We start from the raw sequence: 22,492 nt of genomic DNA on the forward strand, positions 1-22,492 counted from the left end.
GAGAAGAAAAAAAAACACACCCAGTTATATGAGACACAGCCTAAATACTTAATGTTTATTGGAAGCTGCCATATTATGAAGTCAAACAAGATACATGCACAAGAAATATTGGAAAAGAACAACACCAAATATTAGATAAATGTAGGAAAACACCATTCTTTGACATACACACACACATATATATATATATTTATTTTATTTTTTTCCAAATGTGTATCATATCATCATTACACTCACTAAAAAATCATAAGGGACTTAAGTAACCCAAAGATCCTTTATTTTCTGAGCATATAGTCTAATAGCCTATACCACAAACTGCATAACATTTTTTCCTGAAGGTAAGCATTACATTTCCCTAATAAATTATAGTAGAAGAGACCTTGTAGCTGGAGAATGAGCTGGAATCTGTTGAATCAGTAGATGCTGCTGGGAGCAGGAGGAGCCCAGTAGAGGGATCCTTCTTGCACAGTGCCATGGCTTCCTTGTATGTCATTTTTGACTTCGTAATAGGGTTGATCAAATCCTTCAGCATTTTGTCATCATCTTCTATCTCTCTAGCTGTTTTTTGGTCAATCAGATTTGCATTAATGGCATTCTGTAAGCTAATTCGACCAGCTTTGTTGGGGTTTACCAGGCCGCCTGTGAGAAGTTGTGCTTCCATGTACCGCCTGGCATTCTCATTTGGGATCCAGCCTTTTTGAGCTGCCTCCCCTGCTGACAGGCGCTCTTTGGTTACAGGGTCCTCAACACCTGTAAATGCCTTTTGGGCAGTGATGAGCTTCTGAATTTGACCTGATTCAATGAGGCCACGTTCTGCTGCCTTGTGGACTGAGTAGCGTTCCTTTTTGTTGATGTCCACAATCCCTCCTGTGGCTGCTTGTGCTTCCAGAAGCTTCTGAGCTGTGTCTGGGTCAATCAATTTACGGGTCATGGCACTTCTCACAGACATGCGACTTTTCGTTGTGGTGTCTAAAATACCAGAGATTGGGAAGGTCTCATCTACATTGGTGATGGTGTTTAAGTTGCTACTGCTTGAGGATAAAGAACTTTTACGAGTCAAAGAGCTGTAGCTGTTTATCACAGAGGTTGAGGTTGATGTGGGTTTTACTGGCAAGGTGACTGAACTTATACCCTTTTCTCCTGCAACTTTTAGAGCAAACTCTGAGATGGGAATTTTACCCTCCTTATACTGCTGAAGATCATATTGGGTCAATCTTCCTTCTGTCAGTGCCTCTTGGATGGAGAATGTCTTCCCACTCTTGCGATCCTGTAGAATAATGGTCTCACCATTAGGCCCACTACTTGTGACTTCCTCCCAACTGCATTCAAGTGTCTGCAGGTGGATATACTGATTCCGGTCAATAAGACCTTGCATATATGCATCGTAGGCTGACATCTCTTTCCCAGTTTCTGGATCCAGAATGGTGATTTTGGTAGATTTTGTTGTTTCGCTCGTGTGCGTCTCAGAATGATCTTCCTTTTTCAAGGTCTCCTGCAGTTCGATGATCATGGTCTCCCTTTGTTGTATTCTTTCTTTCTCAGCAAAGATGTCCTTTTCTAGACTCTGTATCTCAGATTCCAGCCTTAAGAACTTTTGTTTGTATATTTGAGTCCTCTCACTTAGTACTTTGGTCTCATGCTGGAATGTTATAGTGATGTCCTGCCTTTCAGTTTCCAATCTCTTCAACTCCCGAAGAAGCCCATCCCTCTCTTTTAGCAGTGCATCCCTATTTGTGGTAAGTGTGGTCTCCTCTTTGGAGAAATTTGTCACTGAGGTTTGAATACGGGTCACCTTAATGTTGATGCGTTGGATTTCCTCCTCTTGATTCCGTCTTGCACTCCTGAGTTGTGTTAATTGGGCTCTCAGACGATCTCTCTCAGCCTCTACAGTTTGGTCTTTCTCAAACCTGATTACTTCTTTATAGACCGTCCTCTCTACAGATTTCTCCTTGGTAAGGACATCTATTCTGAGCTTCAGGTTTTGAATGTCCCTTTCCATGGCAACAACCTTGGTGTTCTCCTCTTCAATCGCAATACGAAGATCATTAATTATCTTGTCCATTTTGGCATCTCTTTCTACTTGTATCACCTCCTCGATGATGACCTTCTCCTCAGGGGGTGGTGCATTCTCAAATTCAAGAATTTGAGACCTGATTTGCCTAAGTTCTGTCTCGACAAGAATTTTCTTTTGCCGAATGTCTGTCTGAGTCACGCTCTTTTCCTTCTCCAAAACAATGGCTCTCCATTTCCTCACTTCAGCCTCTAATTCCCTACGAGACTTGCTTTCTTCATCAAGCCTCTTTTTTAACCGTTCATGCTCAATAATCTGGTTCGGATCCTTCTTGAGAAGTACAATTTCTTGGTATATAATTTTCTCTTCGACTTTCTGTTTCTCCAGCATGACGTACTTCTGGCGAAGATCAAAGAGGTTTTCTTCTGCAATGCGGCAGATCTGATGTTCTTCATGTACCTCTTTTCTCAATCGTTCGGCCTCTTTCTCCAGAAGAGGATCCTTCTCATATCTGATGACTTCATTTGTAACAACTTGTATCTGAATCCTGGACTTCTCTACCTTCAACTCATCTCTCTGTTTGTGTAGAATGGTCAGCTTGTCAAACGTAGCTTGGTAAGTGGCCCGCAGGCGGGTCAGAAGTTCATTCAGCCTTGTTATCTCATGAATAATTTCTGGACTTCTCTCTTCTTTTATAATTTCCCGTACAGTTTCTTTTACTTCCACCCTGGGTTTCTGAGAACGCAAAGTATTAAGGTCCACGATCACCACGGTTCTCTTATTCTCTATTTCAGTACGCTTTGTCACCCATTCCTGAATCTCTTTTCTCAACCTCCTTATTTCTGCCTCAGTTTCAGGGTCAACTCTATAGACTTCATTGATGATCTCCCTGACCTCAATCCTTTGTTTCACTGTCTCTACATGGCTATAGCGAACGTGTAGGGTACTAAGCTCTTTTTTCAAGATACTTATTTCTTGTCTTATTTCTTCCAGGCTTGTACGAAGAATCTTGGACTCTTTTATGAGCTCTGGGTCTTGTTCTACCTTCTTTACCTCCTTTGTGACTATCTGAGGTTGGATAGTGGGAATCATTATTTCCAGTTTGTTGATCTGGCTTCTTAAGTGAAAGATTTCCTCACTTAAACTTTTGGATCTGAGGCCTATATCAGAGATTTCCTCCTTGAACTTAATAACAGCTTTGAGCATTTCAGGGTCTTTCTCCACTTTTATCACCTCCTTCTTTATCACTCTTTCTTTGATTATCGGTGTCTTTTTCTCCAAGACAGTGATTTCCGTGGTCCTCTGCACTATTTCAGTTTCCCGTATTCTGATTTCCTCTCTTAGCTTTCGCATCTCTTCTCGGATAAATGCTGCCTCCTTTTCCAGCAGAGGATCCCTTGCATACTCAGTCATCACCTTGGTCACCAGCTTTGGCTTGATGTTGGATATTTCATGTTCCACAGCAATGATTTTCTTATTGACTATTTCAATCTCAGTATGAGTGACAGAGTGTTTCAAGACCTCTTCATCAATCTTTTTCTTCATTATTTCTAGGTCAGCCTCCAGTTTGGGATTACGGTAGTAATGCACAGTCTCCTTCTCTTCTACCCGCTCCACTCCACGCCGATTTTTGAGTGACAACAGCCTAGTTCTGAACGAATCCATTTCATTTTCAGCATGAATACGTCGGGAGATCTCATCTGCCAGCTCCTTCTTTAGGTTTTCCACCTCTTCCAGTTCTCTGTGCTGGTACACTGTTACCCGACTCACAATTACTTCATTCTGTAAAATGGGTCAACACAAGAGAAAAAGCTCATTGTTGGTGTGTATAATGCATTAGCAAACTTTTTTTTTGAAAACCCATCTGTAGATATTTAATTAATACACAATTAACAATTTACTTACCAACACCTTAACATATCCTTGATATTATACCTACTCTAAGCTCTAAATAGCATTTCAGCTACTTCAGCAGTATGAGTATTTTCAGATAAGGAAGAGGAGAATCTGAAACAGGATGGCCTGTATCTTACAAGCTCTTTTACACAGGCAGTGATGGATAAATCTGGGTGTGCAGCAAATTTTGTATCTGGGCTTTTTGTCTTTTATTTGCAGTTGCCAAGCAGACAAGTAGGTTTAACAACCAGAAAAAAACCCTACCCCTTATTGCCTTTCAAACATGTTTTAATTTTTAATGTACCTATGTTAAAACTTAATGTGCTTCAATGTGGCTCTAAATCCCACCACCTGCTGCACTACTCACATCAACCAAGGTGTAAGCTGGTTGATGGTAGAATGTTTTTTTTTACTTGGTAGGTTAATTAGCATGCATGGGTGTCAGATGAAGTTTTCAGACTCAGGAACAGATATGTGGAAACACTTATGAAACTGAGCAAAATAAAGTGCAGCACAAAGTTGTTGTTATAGTCACTTTGTGGTTAAGCATATTGAGAGAAACTAAAGGTGCTCTCCAGACTGGAATAATATCTTTTACATGTATTGCGAGAACAGAAGACCACATCTTATAACTTTGCTGACTTCTTGTCGAGGTCACAAACGTGATGACACATTAGAAACTTTGCTAGAAGCGGATGAACATATACAGTATTTGTTTGTTTCCCATATATATTTTTTGTCTATATTAATGCAATTAAATGGGTAACTTGCCATACATTATCACATTAAGTTAGCAATCACCTCATCAGTTAGGTTTCCTGGCAACCAAAACTTGCTTGTTCGGCTCGCTAATGAATTTACTTGTCCACTCCTAACTGACTGTATCATATTACCACCTGTTATAACTCACCTTATTGATGATGTTCTTGGCCAGTCGCATTTGGTCAAGAAGTTGGATGTTCTCTGCCAACAATTCATGGTATCGTTTCACAACACTTCTTTCCTAGTAAGTAAAAAAAATCTATTCTTGATGACAATGTTCATCATGATATAAAGCAAAATTGATTAAGAAAACTCCATTTTGTATTAGGTAACATACCTTATTCTGGATAGCTTCAGCAAAAGTGAGAGAGTGCCATTTTTTCATATCAGTCTCATCATTGACTATAGTGTTGCGGTACCTATAGGTAATGGCCTCATATTCCTTATAACACACGCAGAGTAAAATTTTAATGAGATTTTCAAAGCCCCAGTCAAGACTAGCATGCTTCTCAGGTATATCTCAGAGATTACAAATAGATAAAATTGCATTTAGGAAATAAAAATACATACTTTAAGGATGGTCTGCAGCTCATGAGAGAGGAACAAAATTCGGTCAATATCATCAGATTTTCTCTTCAGTTCCTCAACGACCCACTGCAATTAGATTCAATTAAAACTTCCTCAAAATGTTTATCACATAGACCTATTTATTTATATAACTCAAATATTCAATTCACATTTGACAGTTAATTTCACCTAGCAATGCTTAAAATTTTCACCAAACTGACCTTCTGCGAGTTCTGCTTGGCAGTGATTTGAGTCATGGTGTCCTCAGAAAGTATTTTGTTGCTGGGCAAGTCATTCAGGAAAGTGTTGAGGGAACGGACAGTGCTCTTAAAACTTTGGTACTTATTAGTCACCTCCTGCATCAGTGTCAGTCTGCAATCACATGTCAGTGGGTGAACTGCTTACACTTTAGGACAAAAACTAAATGTCATAATTATTAGAACAAATATTTTCATGGTAAATATCCATACAACATGCTTTTTAACCCGAAGATACACACTTCAGGTCGCTAGTGATCTCATTTTCAACCTCTAACTTGTCAGTTTTTTTATGTTAGGCCTCCCTGCCTCCCTAGCATTAATAAGCCAAAATAACAATAATAATAATAATAATAATAATAATAATAATAATAAATTTGCCAAATACGTGGATTAAAAATACTGCATTTTAATGGCCTGAGGTATTATAACATTCAGTGAGTGGATGAGGCAGGATGCAACAAAATAGGCATGGTAGTTATTATGGGTAATCCATGAATCATTGTCATAATCCATAGCAGCCTAGGAAATGCACGACTACAATTGATGAGACTTTGCAATGAAACTAGAACACAACAGGGAATTATAAAGACACACTAATAAAAGACTTAACACAGAAAACCTGGACACTATTGGGAAACACACCAATAACAGGACGGGGCAGAGACAAGACTTGAATCGGAATAAAGGCACATGTCAATGTAAACCAAAAACACATGGAGGGAAATCACAACAAAACATGAGAACAGCGTTCCTCACACTGGGAAATGTACTGCACAACAAGAGGAGGAATGTACAGGTGTATAGGAATGATGACAAGACGTCTACTAAAGGTCCAACCAGTGGTTTGGTGATTATTTATTATTTGTTGACAAATTACGACAAGTTCACCACACAAGTGAGGTTTAAGCTTTAGTGGGAATGGTCTTAGAGCAAAAGATTACAAAAACTTTACAGAAGTTAGATGTTTTTTTGGAGGTTAAATAATAAAATAAGGTGTACTAGACGCTTACCTCTGCTGTAGCTGGTTGCTGATGTTAGCATAACGGTTCCTGAGGTTTCTAACCTCTGTTTCCTGTCGGTGAATGTCAGGGCAGTACTCATGGAAACTCTTCTGCAGATGACCACATAGCTGCTCAGTAAGCTCAAGGTCCTTATTCAGTTTCTGGATGTCTTCCTTCTTGGCTTCAACATCATTGTCAATGTTCTAAAGGATAAAGAAATATTGCTTTATACAAAACCTAATAGAAAACAGAATTGGGTTTCTTCTGCAGACTAGGCAGCACTTCTAGTCAGATTTCAGAGATGTGAGTCATTATATTGTTGTTCATGCTAGTCCTCTTACAAACAACTGGTTGAAATGTCCAACCACCTTGATATGACTGCAGTGGATTTAAATATTATAGTTTTAAAACTAAATGACAGGAGAGAATAGCTGTTTTTTAAGTATTTATTTCGTGATTGTATTTCTATCAAGACCTTCCAGGAACTATGAAGAACTGTTGCTAAATTAAATTTCTCAGTTTAATTAATCTTAAGCAAATAAACAAGTATGAATAATATTAAGAGAAATGACTTCCTCTCCCTTACCTCTAGCATATGAATGTGGTCCTGAATGGCTCCATGCTTGTCGAGGATGACCGTGTCCCTGGCCAGTTGTTCCTCAAGCTCTATCAGAGCCATGCCTATATTCTTAATTTGGTTCTCCAAAGACATAACAGCATTGGCCCTTGAAAAAGGCAAAAACATTTTACAAAACTCATATTGTGAAATTTCATGTAGTTCTTTCAAAAGCCATTTCTTTCTTTCAGGTTGTGTTGAAGTTTGGACTTTATCTCAACACCAATTATTAAACAAAATCGTTGCTAGGTTTTTTTATTCTTATAATTAAACACAAAACTCTTTGTTTACAATCTAAAGTGAAAATACTTTTTGCCATAGAGCTCGGTGAGGGCGTTGAGGTCTTCAATCTTGTTTGTTGCAGTGCTGAGTTTAGGAGGGTAGGACACTGTGTTGGGGCCCAGAGATTTACTGAATATAAGAGGCTCAATTTCCCTCTGAATTGATGCCTTTTCTGCTTCCAGCTTTCTCAGAGTCGTGATAGCCCTCTAGAACAGATGGCAAAGCAACACATCAGGCCTGTGAATATTGTTAAGATGTAACAGGAGTCTTCAGAATGTAACAACAGAAGTCACAACTGTAACAACATGTCTCAGAATGTAACAGTAAGAGTTTCAAGATGCCACAATACATGAAACAAGAGTTTTGTCATGTGACAACAGGTAGTTTCAGTATGTAATAACAGGAAATTTAGGATGTAAAAACAGGAATAAGAATTTATGGATGTAACAATAAAAGTTTCAGGCTCTAACAATGAAAAGTTCTGCATGCAATGATAAGAATTTTAAGATGTAATTTCAGAAGTCTTTGGAAGTAATAATAAGAGTTTCAAGCTGTAACAGCAATAGTATAAGCATGTAAAAGGAGTTACAGAATGTGACAATGGGAATTTAAGACTGTAGCAGGGTTTCAGGATTTTACCATGGAGAGTTTTAGGATGTAACATCAGGAGTTTCTGGATATAACAACAGGAGTCTCAGAATGTAACAACAGGAGATATAGGATTTAGAATAAGAGATTCAAAATGTGCCAGTTGCAGTTTAAGGCTGTATCACAGGTTTACAGAGTTTACCATTGGGAGTTTCAGGATATAACAACAATAATTCCAGCAGGTAACAGTAAGATTTTAGGATATAACAACAGGAATTCAGAAAGTTTAAGAATGTGTTTAAGGATTTTTCCACAGGGAGTTTCAGAATATAACAACCTGAGTTTAGGCTGTACCAACATAATTTCAACATGTAACAATGCAATACTGTGTCTGTTGTCCTGTTTAGTAATTGTTGTACTTGTCTGTTGTACTTGTCTTGCGCTGTTGTACGTTTGTAAACATGCACTTTATTTAGTCCTGTGTATGTCTTTGTAGTCTTATTTAGTTCTGTGTTTTTAATATAGCACCATGGTCCTGGAGAAATATTGTTTTGTCTCAGTGTGTACTGAACCAGCTGTATATGGTGGAAATGACAATAAAGCCATCTGAACTTGAACTTGAACTTGAATTACAATTTTCTGGATGTAAAAATGGGAATTTCAGGATGTAAAATCAGAGTTCTAAAACCATGGGCGTTAATATGGACTTGGAACCCCTTTGCTGCTATAAGAGCCTTCACTCTTTTGGGAAGACTTTCCACTAGATTTTGGAATGTGGCTATGGGAATTTGTGGCCATTCAGCTACAAGAGCATTACTGAGAAAAGGCTCTGACGAAGGCTCTTCTCATGTAAGAAGAGTGCTTCCAACTTTGTGGCAACAGTTTCAGGAAGAAACACATATGGGTGTGATGGTCAGGTGTCCACATACTTTTGGCCATATACAGTACCTTCAGGCATGTATTTCAGGAATTTTGAGATCTACCAACAGGAGCCTTTTAACAATGAGAGTTCCAAAATGTTAAGACAGGAGTTTCAGACTCTAGCAAAAATACATTCAGGGTGTAGCCACAAGAACTTCAGAATTTTCTCTTTCCCCGCCACCACGTGTCCGTCTTACCTCATGGTCTCGGATTCGGGCTACAAGGTCTCCAGTGTGATCAGCTCGAGACAATGGAGCTCGTAATCTGCCAAGAACCTCTTTCTCCAGCTGAAGGAGATCAGTGATGAGCCGGTCCAGACGGTTAGACAGAGCACTAGGGCGAGAGTCCTCAGGAGCACTTGACACACTCACTGCAGTGTGGGAACAGAAGTTAGCCCTGGTTTGGGTTTTGGTTTACTTATTCTAATAATTTTACACGTGAAATGTTGAAATGTAGGACATACCTCTTTGAACGACCTTAACTACCTCCATACTTGGGGTCTTTACAGAGGCCAGCAGAGATTCTCTCCTCCTCTTCAGCCCAGCAAAATCCCGTTCCAGGCTGCACACAAACACACACAAGCAAAACAATACACCACTGTGAGTTGGATTTACAAATTAAGTTTCATCAACCATAAGAAAGGTTCTGATTTAATGAATGACATGCGAACATGATGTACAAGCCCAAAAAAAAGTTGTATAGCAACTTTTAGTAATTGCATCTTTCACCTCTCAACTCGTTCAACTGCCTCTGTGTCAGGAGGAGGAATGACGAAGCATACTCCAGGAATAACCTTTGTCTCTCCAAGGCTGTTCTTCACCTCCCATGATTCTTCCTTCGGGCTGAACACCATAGTGTATTTATCCCCTCGATTCACTGATCCCTGTGCACAGTAACCACACATAGTCAGATTACAATTTGGCAGGCCGATCAGAAGAGTTTATTCTCTGTAGGCTTCTAAATTCGGAGCAAAGCAGGAAATACACATCATAACTTGCTGCAAAATGACATTGTTATTTTATTGCAATCAAGATTTAGGTATGTTATATATAATGCACTTTTTTAACAATAGACATTTTCCAAAGCAGCTTTACAGAAATCTGGATGTAGATTTTGATCCCTAATAAACACTAAACTGCCAAAAGTATGTGGACACCTGACCATCACACCTATATTTGCTTGTTGAACATCCCGTTCCAGATCTATTCCCCCTTTGCTGTTATAATAAGCTCCACTCTTCTGGGAAGCTTTGCACTAGATTTTGGAGCGTGGCTGTGGGGATTTGTGTTCATTCAGCTACAAGAGCATTAGTGAGATCAGGCACTGATGTTGGTGAGGAGGTCTGGGGTGCAGTCGGTGTTCCAGTTCATCCCAAAGGTGTTCAGTGAGGTTGAGGTCAGGGCTCTGCGAAGGACACTTGAGTTCTTCCACTCCAACTTTAACACACCATGTCTTCATGGAGCTCGCTTTGTGTACAGGGGCATTGTCATGCTGGAACAGGTTTGAGCCTCTCAGTTCCAGTGAAGGGAAATTGTAATGCTATAGCATACAGAGACATTCTATACAATTGTGTGCTTCCAGCTTTGTGGAAACAGTTTGGGGAAGAACCACACATGGGTGTGAAGGGCAGGTGTCCACATACTTCTGGCCATATAGTGTACAGTATAGTGACAGTGGCCGGGAAATTACAGTATACAGGTGTAAAAGTCTAAGGACAAACAATACTGAGTGTATTTACAGGATGTTCAGCATGAACAGATTGTGAATAAGTGTGCTGGGATGATCACAAGACAGTGTTTATTACACCAGCAGCACTGATTCAGATGAGATTATCCACTGAAGCAAGGGTGAGCAGTAGAGCGTGTGTGTGTGTGTGTGCGTGCGTGCACGCACGTGGTACCTTGTCAGTTTTCCAGTCACACAAGGCCACCACAGGAAAGTTGCCATACTGGGCCCTGCGCAGTGGCAGAGGGGGGACTTTAGTGCAAAGCTCTTTCAGCTCGGCCAGTCTGCGCTCATTCCTCTGAACCGCTCTCTCCTCTCCCTATACACACACACACACACACACACACACGCACACACAAAATATTCTCATAAACTTTGAGTAAATGTATTTTTCAATTATAAATTGTATCTGACATATAAGATTGGACTTGTATATGCTAAATTCTACATAGCTCTTTTAACATATAACCCCTATCTAAATTGAGAAAATAGAAAACATTTCAGTGCTGATGTGTTTTCCTCTCAGTCCTCATGTACCTCAAGCTGCATCAGGATCTGTGAGTTGCTCATGTTGGACAGCAGTGATGGCTCCATGGTACTGTTGATTCTCTTCAGAGACTCGGAGACCGTCTCAGCATCCAGCTGGAACTGCGGGATTAATAATAAGCAGGCATTCATGCATAAGGCAGCACACTAATACTGTAGAAGAGAAGGAATCTAGGAGAAACTAATGGATGACTGATACTTGGTCCTTAATTCTACCTTTTTGTAAATCTCCACATTGCTCAGATGTGTCTCCTGGCAGTTGCAGAGGTGGAGGAATCGCTGCCACTCCTTCTGTACTTCAGCATTATGTTTCTGCAACACAAAAACACTCACTCACTAAAGAATGAAGGAACGAATAGTAACTGATTCTGACACACTACTCACTTATTGACTCACTTATTTATTTGGGGATGAGTGAAAGAATAAAGTAGGGATGTAAGGATGGGAGATTTAATTAATTGCCTATTAATAAATTTACTTAATTAATTACCTTCAGGCATTTTCCCCCTATACATACAGTACCTCTGTTTTTGTCCATTTGCCTATTTAAAGTCTTATTAATACATTTCAACAATTTTAAAAGTCACACAGCTTTTCTGGTTTACCCAATTCCTTTATCTTACTTGGGTTAACTTGGGTTATAGATTGACTAAGGGGTGAATGAATGACCAAAACTAAGAACAGAAGGGTGGTAAGAATTATTTAATCAGGGAACACACAAACATGCTACTTTTATAAAAATCTGCATGTAGTGTTGTTTCTGACCATTTGGGAATCCAAAGTGACATTTAATATATACATCCTGGAACTGAAATAGACTTAAATACACAGTTGCATTTCATGATTGTACATAATATTGAAATGGGGATGAGGTAGGGGGAGGGGACAACCACAGCCCAGACACTCCACAAAGCTGGAATTTATGAAAAAGTGACCATGAGAAATCCTGTTTGGAGTTTGCCAAAGTGCATATTGGAGACTCAGTAAATACATGGGAAAAAGGTTATCAGGTCTCATGAGGCTAAAATTTGACTTTTTGGCCTTGGCACAAAGTGTAACCCAACACTGAGAACACCATCCTCACTGTGAAGCATGGTAGTGGTAGCATCATGCTGGGCAAAGTTTTTCAAGCATTGTGTTTTTCTCTACAAACTGTTCATTAAGTACATCCAACTTGCCCTCAACCCTGGCCAGTTTCCTGGTTCCTGCTGAAGAGCAAAAACAACCCCAATGTGAAGCATGGTGGTGGTAGCATCATGTTGTTGGCAAGCTTTGAAGCAGGGCACTCCTAGAAGAAAACCTGTTCCAATCTGCAAACTGTTCCTAAACGCACCTTAATAGCCTGGGATCCAGGATGGTTTGTGTTCACCAGATCTTCTGCTTCATCCTGCAGCTTGAGCACTTCACTCTTATGGGTCAAAATGCCATTGTTCTTCAACCTCTGTCAAAGAAGACAACTTTATTAGCTAACCTCATTCACAATACTGAAAAAGTGCTAACAACCTCCAGTTTAGCACTGTACAATCTGGAGGTGTAAATATAAACTGATTACTGAACAACCTGACACAGTCTGAGTTGAGTATTACACAATGCTAACCTGGTGGCTTTGAGCATAGTTTACTAAAGAAGCCAAATGTTGTGTTTTTTTGTCCAAACCGTTCCTTTAATACAAGCTCCTCATCCTCCATGTCCTCACCTCAGATTCGGAGCGCAATCCAGCCGCATCTCTGATCAGGTCACTCCAGTCGGTTTTGCGGATGTGGTCCTGCTGCTCGGTCAGATAGCTGACCTCTTTATTACAGCGCAGGATGTAGTCATACAGAGAGGACAGATAGCTCTTACGTCTCAGTGAATCCTCCTGCATAGATGAGAGAGAGAGAGAGCAGATAAATTCACATAGGATATCAATATGTTGATATTTTTCCAATATTTCAAATATAATTGAAATAATTTGTTAAATTATCTCACCATGAGGCGTGTGTACTGATTCAGCTCCTGTTGGAACAGAAAAGACATAGTTCATTAAAATGCTAAATGCCTATGATCATAGCATTTAAGTTGAAAAGGGTTCCTAGCATGCTGGCATGCTATCACCAAACCGCTCTCTTAGGCTCTCTTTAATTTTTTTTATTGCGTGTTTGATGACAATTCTGAGTGTGAACTAAGGAAGGTAGCTAATATTATATGAGTAAATGTGATTGATGAGATGCACCAGCGCACAGGGCATCTCAGTCTTTAAGAATCGCTTCCTCTCCTACATGCAGGGGTGATTCATTTTTGAATTGCTTGCCACATGACACACAACACTCTATCTTCACTCCAAACAACACTCTGAGACATAACACACTTACTGACAGTGTTTAGAGAGGAAGGTAACAATTGTTCAGGAACAGTGGTTTTAAATTGCTCTAAGACCATTAGAATAAATGAGTCGTTTGCAAGACTCCACTTTCACTGAGGCGTACCAATGGGTACGCTGCAAATTAAGATCTCTTTTTGACCTCCCTCTCTTTTTTACGCTCTCATGTAGACCATAACAAGAGAGGTAGTGGAGTTTTCTACAAGTGGAGTCTGCTATTGCCAAAGGCAACTTTCTTTTTTTTTTTTAAAGAATGCAAACAAGCATGAAATGGGTGATATCAGTTGTCGATAATGTGTTGTTTCGAGGTGGATTAGAACATGCCCTTTCCGGCACACCTGTACCTTAAAACACACACATAAAAAACATAAAAACACAAGCACAAAAAGACAGACAGCCTCAGGGTTGTCACTGTGTAATTTTTTCTAAGTTAGACATATCTAGCATATATAAACAAGCAGCTGCTAGCACAGTTCAGGCCCTATTCAGGCCCATCATAGGTGTCACTGATTCTTCTTACGTCTGCAGATATTTTGGTGGATACATTATGCTGATGGTGCTTATTTTTAAGATCGATAAAATTTTATGGTTTTTGCTTGGTGGCTTGGAGTCTTTAGCTAAGCTGTTAGTTATGCAGTTTTACACAGTACAGCTCAAGTTAGCTAATATTAGCTATAAGTTAGCTATACAGTTAGCTAGTTATGCTTGGTTTATAAATGATACTCGGATATTTAAGCTAACATTTTTTTCTACCTTATCGTTAATTTAACAGTTTTACAGTCACTAACAAAATGTTTCTTTTACTTGGGCATAATGATAACCTGTTAAAAAAGAAATTTACTGTCTGCAAACATTTTTTGCATAAAAATATTTTGGTGGAGGAATAGCCTATTCTCAAGATCTGGCTAATTTCAACTGAGTGAGCAGTTTGAGTGAGCAGTTTGTGTGTGTGTGTGTGTGTGTAAGGTCACCTCTGAGTCCAGCTGAGAGCGGTATGCTTCAATCTCTTTATGCAGGATGTTGTGGGTTGCTATCTGTTTTTCCACATCAGACAGGTTTGGGCCGTATTCCTCCCTCTGGATCTGCCTCTGGATCACACACACAGAAGTCCGATCGCTACACGCTTATCCTCCATGGAATTGGATTGTCCATCAGGAGAAAAATGAAACGTGTTTCTCACCTGTTTGGCAGCAAGCAGCTGAGCCCAGTTGAACTGCGGAGAGAGATCAAGCTCCAGACCTTGCTTGTACAGATCACGATACCTCCTGCAGTGGTTGGACCAGAGGTCATGTAGATGACTAACACTACAGAGAGAGAGAGAGAGAGAGATTATTCATTCATTCATTCATTCATACATCTTAAATAAGTACTTCATCCTGGTCAGAATCCCAGAAACACTGGGTGCAAGACAGGAATACACTCACATCAGCACACCAGTCCATAATAGTCCACTCATTCACATCTAGGGGCAATTTATCTTAGCCAATCCACCTACTGCCATGGTTTTGTAAGGAAACCAGAGAATCAGGAGGAGAGCCATACAGACATGGGGAGAATATGTTACATACAGTAACCCAAGCTTAGGGTTGAACCACTGTGATGCAGCATTGCTACTCGCTGTAACACCAAATCACTTACAACTTTTTGAAAATCTAAAGCTATTTTCTTCTGGTAACTGAGATTCAGGTCAGTGTTAGGTTTAGATGCAGTCCTAATTATGGCAACAGAAAGTCCTCAACAAGAAAAACGAGTATTTGTGTGTGCGTGTGTGTTTTCACTTACTCCTGTTCAATCTCGGCAGCTTGTGGGTGCAGCAGTTTCTTCACTTTGTCCACATCCATGAACAGCTGCTTCAGCAATGTCTCTGCCTCGGCCAGATTGTTCGCCGTCTCGATCCGCCGAGTCAGAGGAAGGCTATGATTCCCATTCTTTGTGTCCTGAGAGAGAGAGAGAGAGAGAGAGATAGAGAGAGAGACCAGGTATAGATCAGGGTTAGGTTTAGGAGCAGCTTTAGCTACAGTCATCATTATGTCAACAGAAGAACCTTAACAAGAAAAACTAGTGTGTGTGTGTGTGCGGGCATGCAAGCGTTTGTTTGTTTGTTACCTCATCCAGCAGCTCCTCAGCACGCAGTATGTTTTTCTCCACCTGGTCTGAATAGTCCTGCAGGCGACTGACCAGCACAGTCAGGTCAGTGGTCTGGCCCCTACACACACACACACACATTAGTCATACAAACATATCACTACACCATAGCTATCACACAACAGACATACACGCCACACATACAGTACGGTTCTGCTTATAGGTTTACACACTCCTAAAACTCTTACAAAGTGCTTAAAAACGTGTAAATTACTGCAGAACACAGCAACATTTTGGAATATCTTTACCTCTTGTAGAGTATTTTCTTTTAGTTTAAAATTAAATATATATGTTTGAGAAATTACTATTCCTACATTAGTCCTTAATTAATATGGAGACGTTATCCACATTAATTAATGCACGCTGGAATCACCCATCACGTGTTTATAATGTATGAAGACGTCAGTGTCTGCTCTCAGATGCTGTAACTGACATCATCTTTTGGTGCCACTTAGACTTTTAGACTTCACTCTTTTACTTTGTGAATAAATTAACAACCCCATAATTCTTCACAATGTACTGTTTGTCTGTTCATTTATAAAAGTACATTTTATACATCAAAATAAAAGTAATAATTCATTTATTCATTCATTTATTCATCTTCAGTAAGTGCTTCATCCCGTTCAGGGCTGCAGTGGATCCATAGAACACAGGGTGCCATGCACACACACATTCACACATTCATTCACAGCTAGGGGACATTTTATCATAGCCAATACGTCTATCTGCATGTTTTTAGGAGGTGGGAGGAAACCGGAGAACCCAGATACTCAAACCAGAAACCGGAGAACCCAGAACCCAGAAGAACATGTGAAACTCCATACAAAGAGTAACTCAAGCTCAGGATCAAACCCAGGACTCTGGAGCCGTGAGTCAGCAGTGCTACCCGTGACGCCCACAAACAAAACAGTTCTGTGCACACACCGCACACACACACACACACATACACACACACACATACACAAACACACACAATTACACACATTCCACATTAACTGCACTCTTACTCAAGTACTTCCTTTTAGACACACACACGCGTGCACACACACACACACACACACACAAAGGATACACTTCTATCCAAAACCCAGATGTGACTACACACACACACACCAACAGCAATAATGACTCACCCTTTCACCCCACTCAATGACTGATGGCTGTTGTGAATGAAACCTGTCCATTCGGCACATTCCAGCACACACATAGTTTCCACTGAGGTGTTAATCTCCAAAACAACCCAAAAATAATCTCTTTTTTAATTAATATATTATAAAAATATCATACAAATATGTAGAACATACCAAAATACGAAACATATGTACATACACTCAACACAACTTTAGTAGGAACACCTGCTCATTCATGCAATTATTCAATCAAACACATCAGCCGCACTACTGTCAGAGCTGCTGTTATAGAAAATTAACGCCTTCTGACCAAACAGAATCCTGAAGGCAACAGCACTCAATTCTATAGGATATCTATATAACTGCCTTTATTTAGCCATTTATGAGAGATTGTTATCCCTGACCTTTCCCTAATGCTGTACCAAAAGCTGTAATGTAGAGCAGTGATTACTGAAGTGTGTGTTTATCATAGAGGTTGTGTAACAATTAATTACACATCTGTAATAAAGGTAACAATACAGTGACATGAGGAATTGGACATGTCAGTGCCTGGTGTTGTGGAAACAGAATCTAATAATATATCTATAATTCACATAATGACTAATGCTGATAATAATCATTAAAAAAACAACCTTTTGATTAATGAATTTTTAGCCGTTTTTGTTTGATGCCACAAAGAACCAAATCGTGAAAATCCCACCATAAATGCTCTATGTGAACGGGTCTTTTTGGTGGAAAATAAATGATTCGGTCAAAAACAGACATTTATTGTTTATAATTAATTAATTTATTAAATTATATATATATATATAAATATATATATATATATATATATATATATATATATATATATATATATATATATATATATATGTATGTATTCTTCAGCAAAGCAATTTTACCCTCATTTAAAAATGTTTCATGAAGCAATGTGTGTGTGTGTGTGTGTGTGTGTGTGTGTTTGAAAGAGGGCGGGAGTGAATGAGTGAGAGTGTATTTATATGTGTCTGCATGCTTCAAGCCGGTACTGCAGGGGCTTCCAGTTTGGCTTCTTTGCCATATGTCTGTGTGTCAGACCCGAAAAACTGCATGCCATAGACACACACACACGCGCACACACACAAACTCTCGCTCTCTTTATCACTCACTCTCTCTGTCTCTCACTCTCTTTTCAACATTTTTAAGTTAATAAATCTGCTCACCATTTTGTAAAAGTGTCAATAAAATGACAAGAACTGTTATTAACAAAAATATTTGTACTCAGAACTAATTGTCTGAACTAATCTGTTTTTATGAATCAGTGAGTAATTAGCAGATTAAAATGCCATGAACTGTTGGTGAGTCCACACACACACACACACACATACACATTACTCCCTCTCGAAAGTACACACCTTTTTCTGGTTAGTTTCCCTGTAGTTTCCGAGTAATGTGCTTTAACGTAATTAACTAATATAATGCGACTTTCTAGAGAATTAAGTGAACAGACAATGTTTTAGAAATAACTTAAACTAAAAACCTTTTTTTTTAACAATTGCCCAAATCACAGCAGTTATTAAGTCATACAATATAAATGGCAATCCTGTTCCATCCTTCAATTGTGCTCCATTTAGAACTACAAGGTTCATCATCTTGGCTCCACTTTAGTAAGCTAAGAACACTTATCCATCCACAAGCAATCATATTTTCCAAGAGTTTTTAACATACAAAGAAAGAGCTGCATCATGGGTATGTATGTATGTATTTCTGAGTGGAAAGGTGGCAGAGTGTGTATGGTTAGGGACATGCTTAATTTACATATTCATTCTTCTTTCTCTGATGAATAATGACATTTTCAAATTTTAAACTAATTTAAATCCTCATCCTCCTCAAACTTCAGCAGCCTTCGACACAGTCAACCACAAATCTTATCCATCCCCATGAGTCTTGGTTTGCTTGGAGGGGTGGTCATATCAGACGATATGGCGGGGATCCACATGTGTCCCATACAGACATCCAGATCTCCACTGGTGTCCCACAAGGCTCAGTACTTGGTCCTCTTCCGTTCTTCCTCTATACATTCTCTCTTGGTGAGGTCATATTCTCAGATAGGGTTTCATACCACTGCTATGCTAATGACATGCAACTGATCCTCTCCTTTCCTCCCTCAGACACTCATGTTTCTGCATGGATCTCAGCATGTCTGGCAGACATCTTGTGGAGTTGGCAGCTCATCACCGGAAACTGAATCTCAGCAAGACTGAGCTGCTGTACATCTCTGGAGATGCATCTCCATGTCAAGACTGTCAAGATGTCAGATTTCACCATCTGTCACTGCATGTAACCTTTGGATATTCCATCTGTCTTTCTCTCCTCACATTCTCTCCTCTCATGCAGGTTTCTCCTCTACAATATCAGGAGGATCCAGACATTTCTATCCTCACAGGCACTCAAGTGCTTGTTCAGTCCCTTGTCATTTCGAAATTGGACTACTGCAACTCCCTCCTGGCAGGTCTGACTCTGAGCGCCATTCGACCTCTTCAACTGATCCAGAATGCAGCTGCATGACTTGTTTTCAACATCCTCAAGTTCTCACACACCACCCCATCGCTACACTCCCTCCACTGGATTCCTGTAGCTGCCAGCATCAGATTTAAAACACTGATGCTCACCTACAAAGCCAGAAATGGACCAGCGTCTGCCTACCTTAAAGCACTTATCACACCTGCACTGCACCACGCTTCCTCCGATCCTCTAACACTGCTCGACTGAATCCACCATCTCTCAGGTTACAAGGAAGATGTGCACCAATGCTCTCCTCTGTTCTGGCACACAGGTGACCATTATACTGACAAGACTGACAATCATATTGACCAAACCATTATACTAAACAAACTGCTTAACATGAAACACATTTTTTTTAATGTTTATAAGGGTTGGTGAGTGAAGACGTTTAGCCTTTCATGAGTTCGTATTGAATGGTGTTTAGTCAGGTTTTTAAAATGTGATAGAAAATGACTTGAAAAAAACTCGCATGCTGATGTAATTAAGGCTGCAGTTTCTTATTCTCACAGCGTTGTAAGATCTGTTGTCTCAGGGAGTTTTTCCTTGCCATTGTCACCTCTGGCTTGCTCATTAGGGATAGATATAAAATTTGAATAAAAATTTTATATCCGGATTTCTGTAAAGCTGCTTCATGACAAAGTCCATTGTTAAAGGTGCTATATAAATAAAATTGAATTGAATTGAAATCACCTTTGAATTGAAAGAACATTTGGTGTGGCAGGAGGTGGGTCACAGGGGCTCCATGGTATATCAGCCCATGGCACGTTAAGTTTTTAATCTGTCCTAGAGAAAATAACGCATCAACTATGTGTTTAATCCTTGAATCTGAGTGACATAGCGACTCTCAGATGCAGGGCTGTCATTCTAACATGCTCATTAGAATATTAGGCCATGCCAAATATTTTTAATATATTCTAATATCGTGTGAACCTGCTAAAGTTTGGCATCAGTCTTAATACTTCTAGGATTCTGCTTCAATGCACATGAAACTGGTTGAAAAAAAAAAACAATTGTAATAATTTCAGCTGACACAAGAAGGTACAAGCGCATTGTTCAGGTTGCCTAATTGAGCAGCACAGTGAGTGGCATAGACGTGTGCTGCTGTCACACCCTGAAAGAAAACAGGTTATGCCTCCAGATCATCACACTGCTATTCGGATGTTATGCAATTAATTAGCTCATTTACTAGCTAGCTGCTCTGGATTGTAATCATTCCTCCTACACCTTACACACCTTGCCACACCTTAATGCGCTTTATCTTTCTGCTCATAAAGCGTTATCTCTGATGTTGGTGCCTATGTGAACATGTACCTGATTCTTGTGAGTCACAGCCTCTCTCGGTGCTACAAAGCCGGCTGTCAGAACAGGCTAGGCAATGCCATAAAGATAAACAGAGAGACTCGCAGCAGGCTGGCTGCATCCCACAACACACATGTAGGTGACGCAAAGCACTGTTCAGCTCGATTATCATTTATTACGGTTGGGCTAAGGTTGAAAACTCCATGAACATATCTGCTTATAGTACATAGGTGGATGTATACGGGGGGAAAAAGTACACAGATAATTCAGGTCAACTCAGTTAAATTCTAGATTAGGTGGAAACAAAAGATTAAAAACTGGATAAAACAGAGTACACTGGAAATGTCCCTTATTGGTAATATTACCAATATGCAAATTAAAAAAATGTATATTCAAATATTTTTCCAATAAATGTAATATTTCCTAACATATATCCAATATATTACAGATTTGGTATGGAAAATATGGTTTAAATCTACATATAATGCAATATTTACATCCAGAGGTGCTAAACACACTTTTGATTTAGTAATTTAATTATTGTATCCTGTATTATTTTGTAGCAGAAATTAAATCAATATGCCGAAGAAGAAGAAGAAGAGGAAGAACAAGAAGAAGAAGAAGAAGAAGCACGCACACAGTCACACAGACACACACACACACACACACACACACACACACACAGTCCCACTTACTGGCTGCTGTCCTTCTTCTTAAACATGCTGGAAGTCTGTATTTGCTCTCTATAAGCAGTTCAAGGATCTTTCTCTGTACGTCTCTGTGCGCTTCAGCTTATACTCTCTCCAGTTAAAGTCCACTCATCTGTTTTGGCTCCGCCCGCTGGGACAGGTGTAACACCTCTCTGCCAGGCACACAGGACTTGGAAGACCTGTTCCACTCCTCCACCTATCAATCCCGATGTTTCAGCTGACATAAATCTTAGTGTAGATTCAATAGAGGGATATGTGTGTTGTGGTGTGTGTACTGTGTGTAGAAACATTTCTAATTATCCTGTATGATACCTGTATGGTCGAAGTGACACCGGATAGTGGGATTATAAATCCTTACAGTATAGAGGTGTAGAAGAGTAAAGACACAGTGGTAAGTATGTTTACCGGATCTTCAGTATGAACAGACTGTAAATAAAATGATGGACTCATTCAATATCTTGTATATATGAAAATCTATCTAATATGTAAGAAATGAAACACTCTATCTTGTGCTATTAAGGGAAAATAATCAAAGACAATGAAAGATGAGTGGAGTGCTGAAGCAGAGTCAGCAGATATCAATACAATTCAATTCAATTCAATTCAATTTTATTTATATAGCGCTTTTAACAATGGACATTATCACAATGCAGCTTCACAGAAATCTGTGATATTAATTAATTTATAAATTTATCCCTAATGAGCAAGCCAGAGACAATGGTGGCAAGGAAAAACTCCCTGAGAAGAAATGAGGAAGAAACCCTGAGAGGAACCAAGGTTCCCTAGCTCTTCTGGGCCACACCAGATACGAATCACAATAACTGTATACTGTAGAATAAAAATATTAATTGTGCTAACAGGAACTTGAGTATGAGCATATAAATTCTGAATTTATACTAGTTTTAACTTAACTCTATTGTATCAAACTGAAGTTATTAACTGTTCAATGATGGAGACTTGAGTGCAAACTGTTCTTAGCAATTGCAGCCCTAAGGCTAGCCAAGGAAGTGTTTTATTCCCTTTATACTTCAGCAATTTTTTTTTGATTCGAGTTCAATTACTACACAATGGTTAAATAGACTTAGTAGTTTCCACATAACTTCACGCACATGTTCACTCCTTTTGTCAGG

At 39.4% G+C, this 22,492-nt stretch overlaps 1 protein-coding gene across 1 annotated transcript; it reads right to left on the minus strand.

Annotated features, from left to right (window-relative positions):
• Positions 1–24: 24 nt before the first annotated feature.
• Positions 25–21,503, minus strand: evplb (envoplakin b). The gene is made up of 22 exons (XM_026927230.3): positions 21,348–21,503; positions 15,641–15,740; positions 15,317–15,471; positions 14,715–14,838; positions 14,506–14,622; positions 13,144–13,170; positions 12,872–13,033; positions 12,509–12,616; positions 11,392–11,487; positions 11,167–11,277; positions 10,805–10,948; positions 9,633–9,787; positions 9,368–9,465; positions 9,102–9,274; positions 7,423–7,601; positions 7,084–7,222; positions 6,507–6,700; positions 5,458–5,608; positions 5,240–5,323; positions 5,007–5,111; positions 4,818–4,910; positions 25–3,793 (listed from the first exon to the last, which is right to left on the minus strand). Exons 1-22 carry the CDS (start codon positions 21,371–21,373, stop codon positions 356–358), a joined length of 5,979 nt encoding a protein of 1,992 aa, XP_026783031.2. The 5' UTR covers positions 21,374–21,503; the 3' UTR covers positions 25–355.
• Positions 21,504–22,492: the final 989 nt, after the last annotated feature.

This window comes from Pangasianodon hypophthalmus, chromosome 29, assembly GCF_027358585.1.
Source record: "Pangasianodon hypophthalmus isolate fPanHyp1 chromosome 29, fPanHyp1.pri, whole genome shotgun sequence".
Classification (NCBI taxonomy): Eukaryota; Metazoa; Chordata; class Actinopteri; order Siluriformes; family Pangasiidae; genus Pangasianodon; species Pangasianodon hypophthalmus.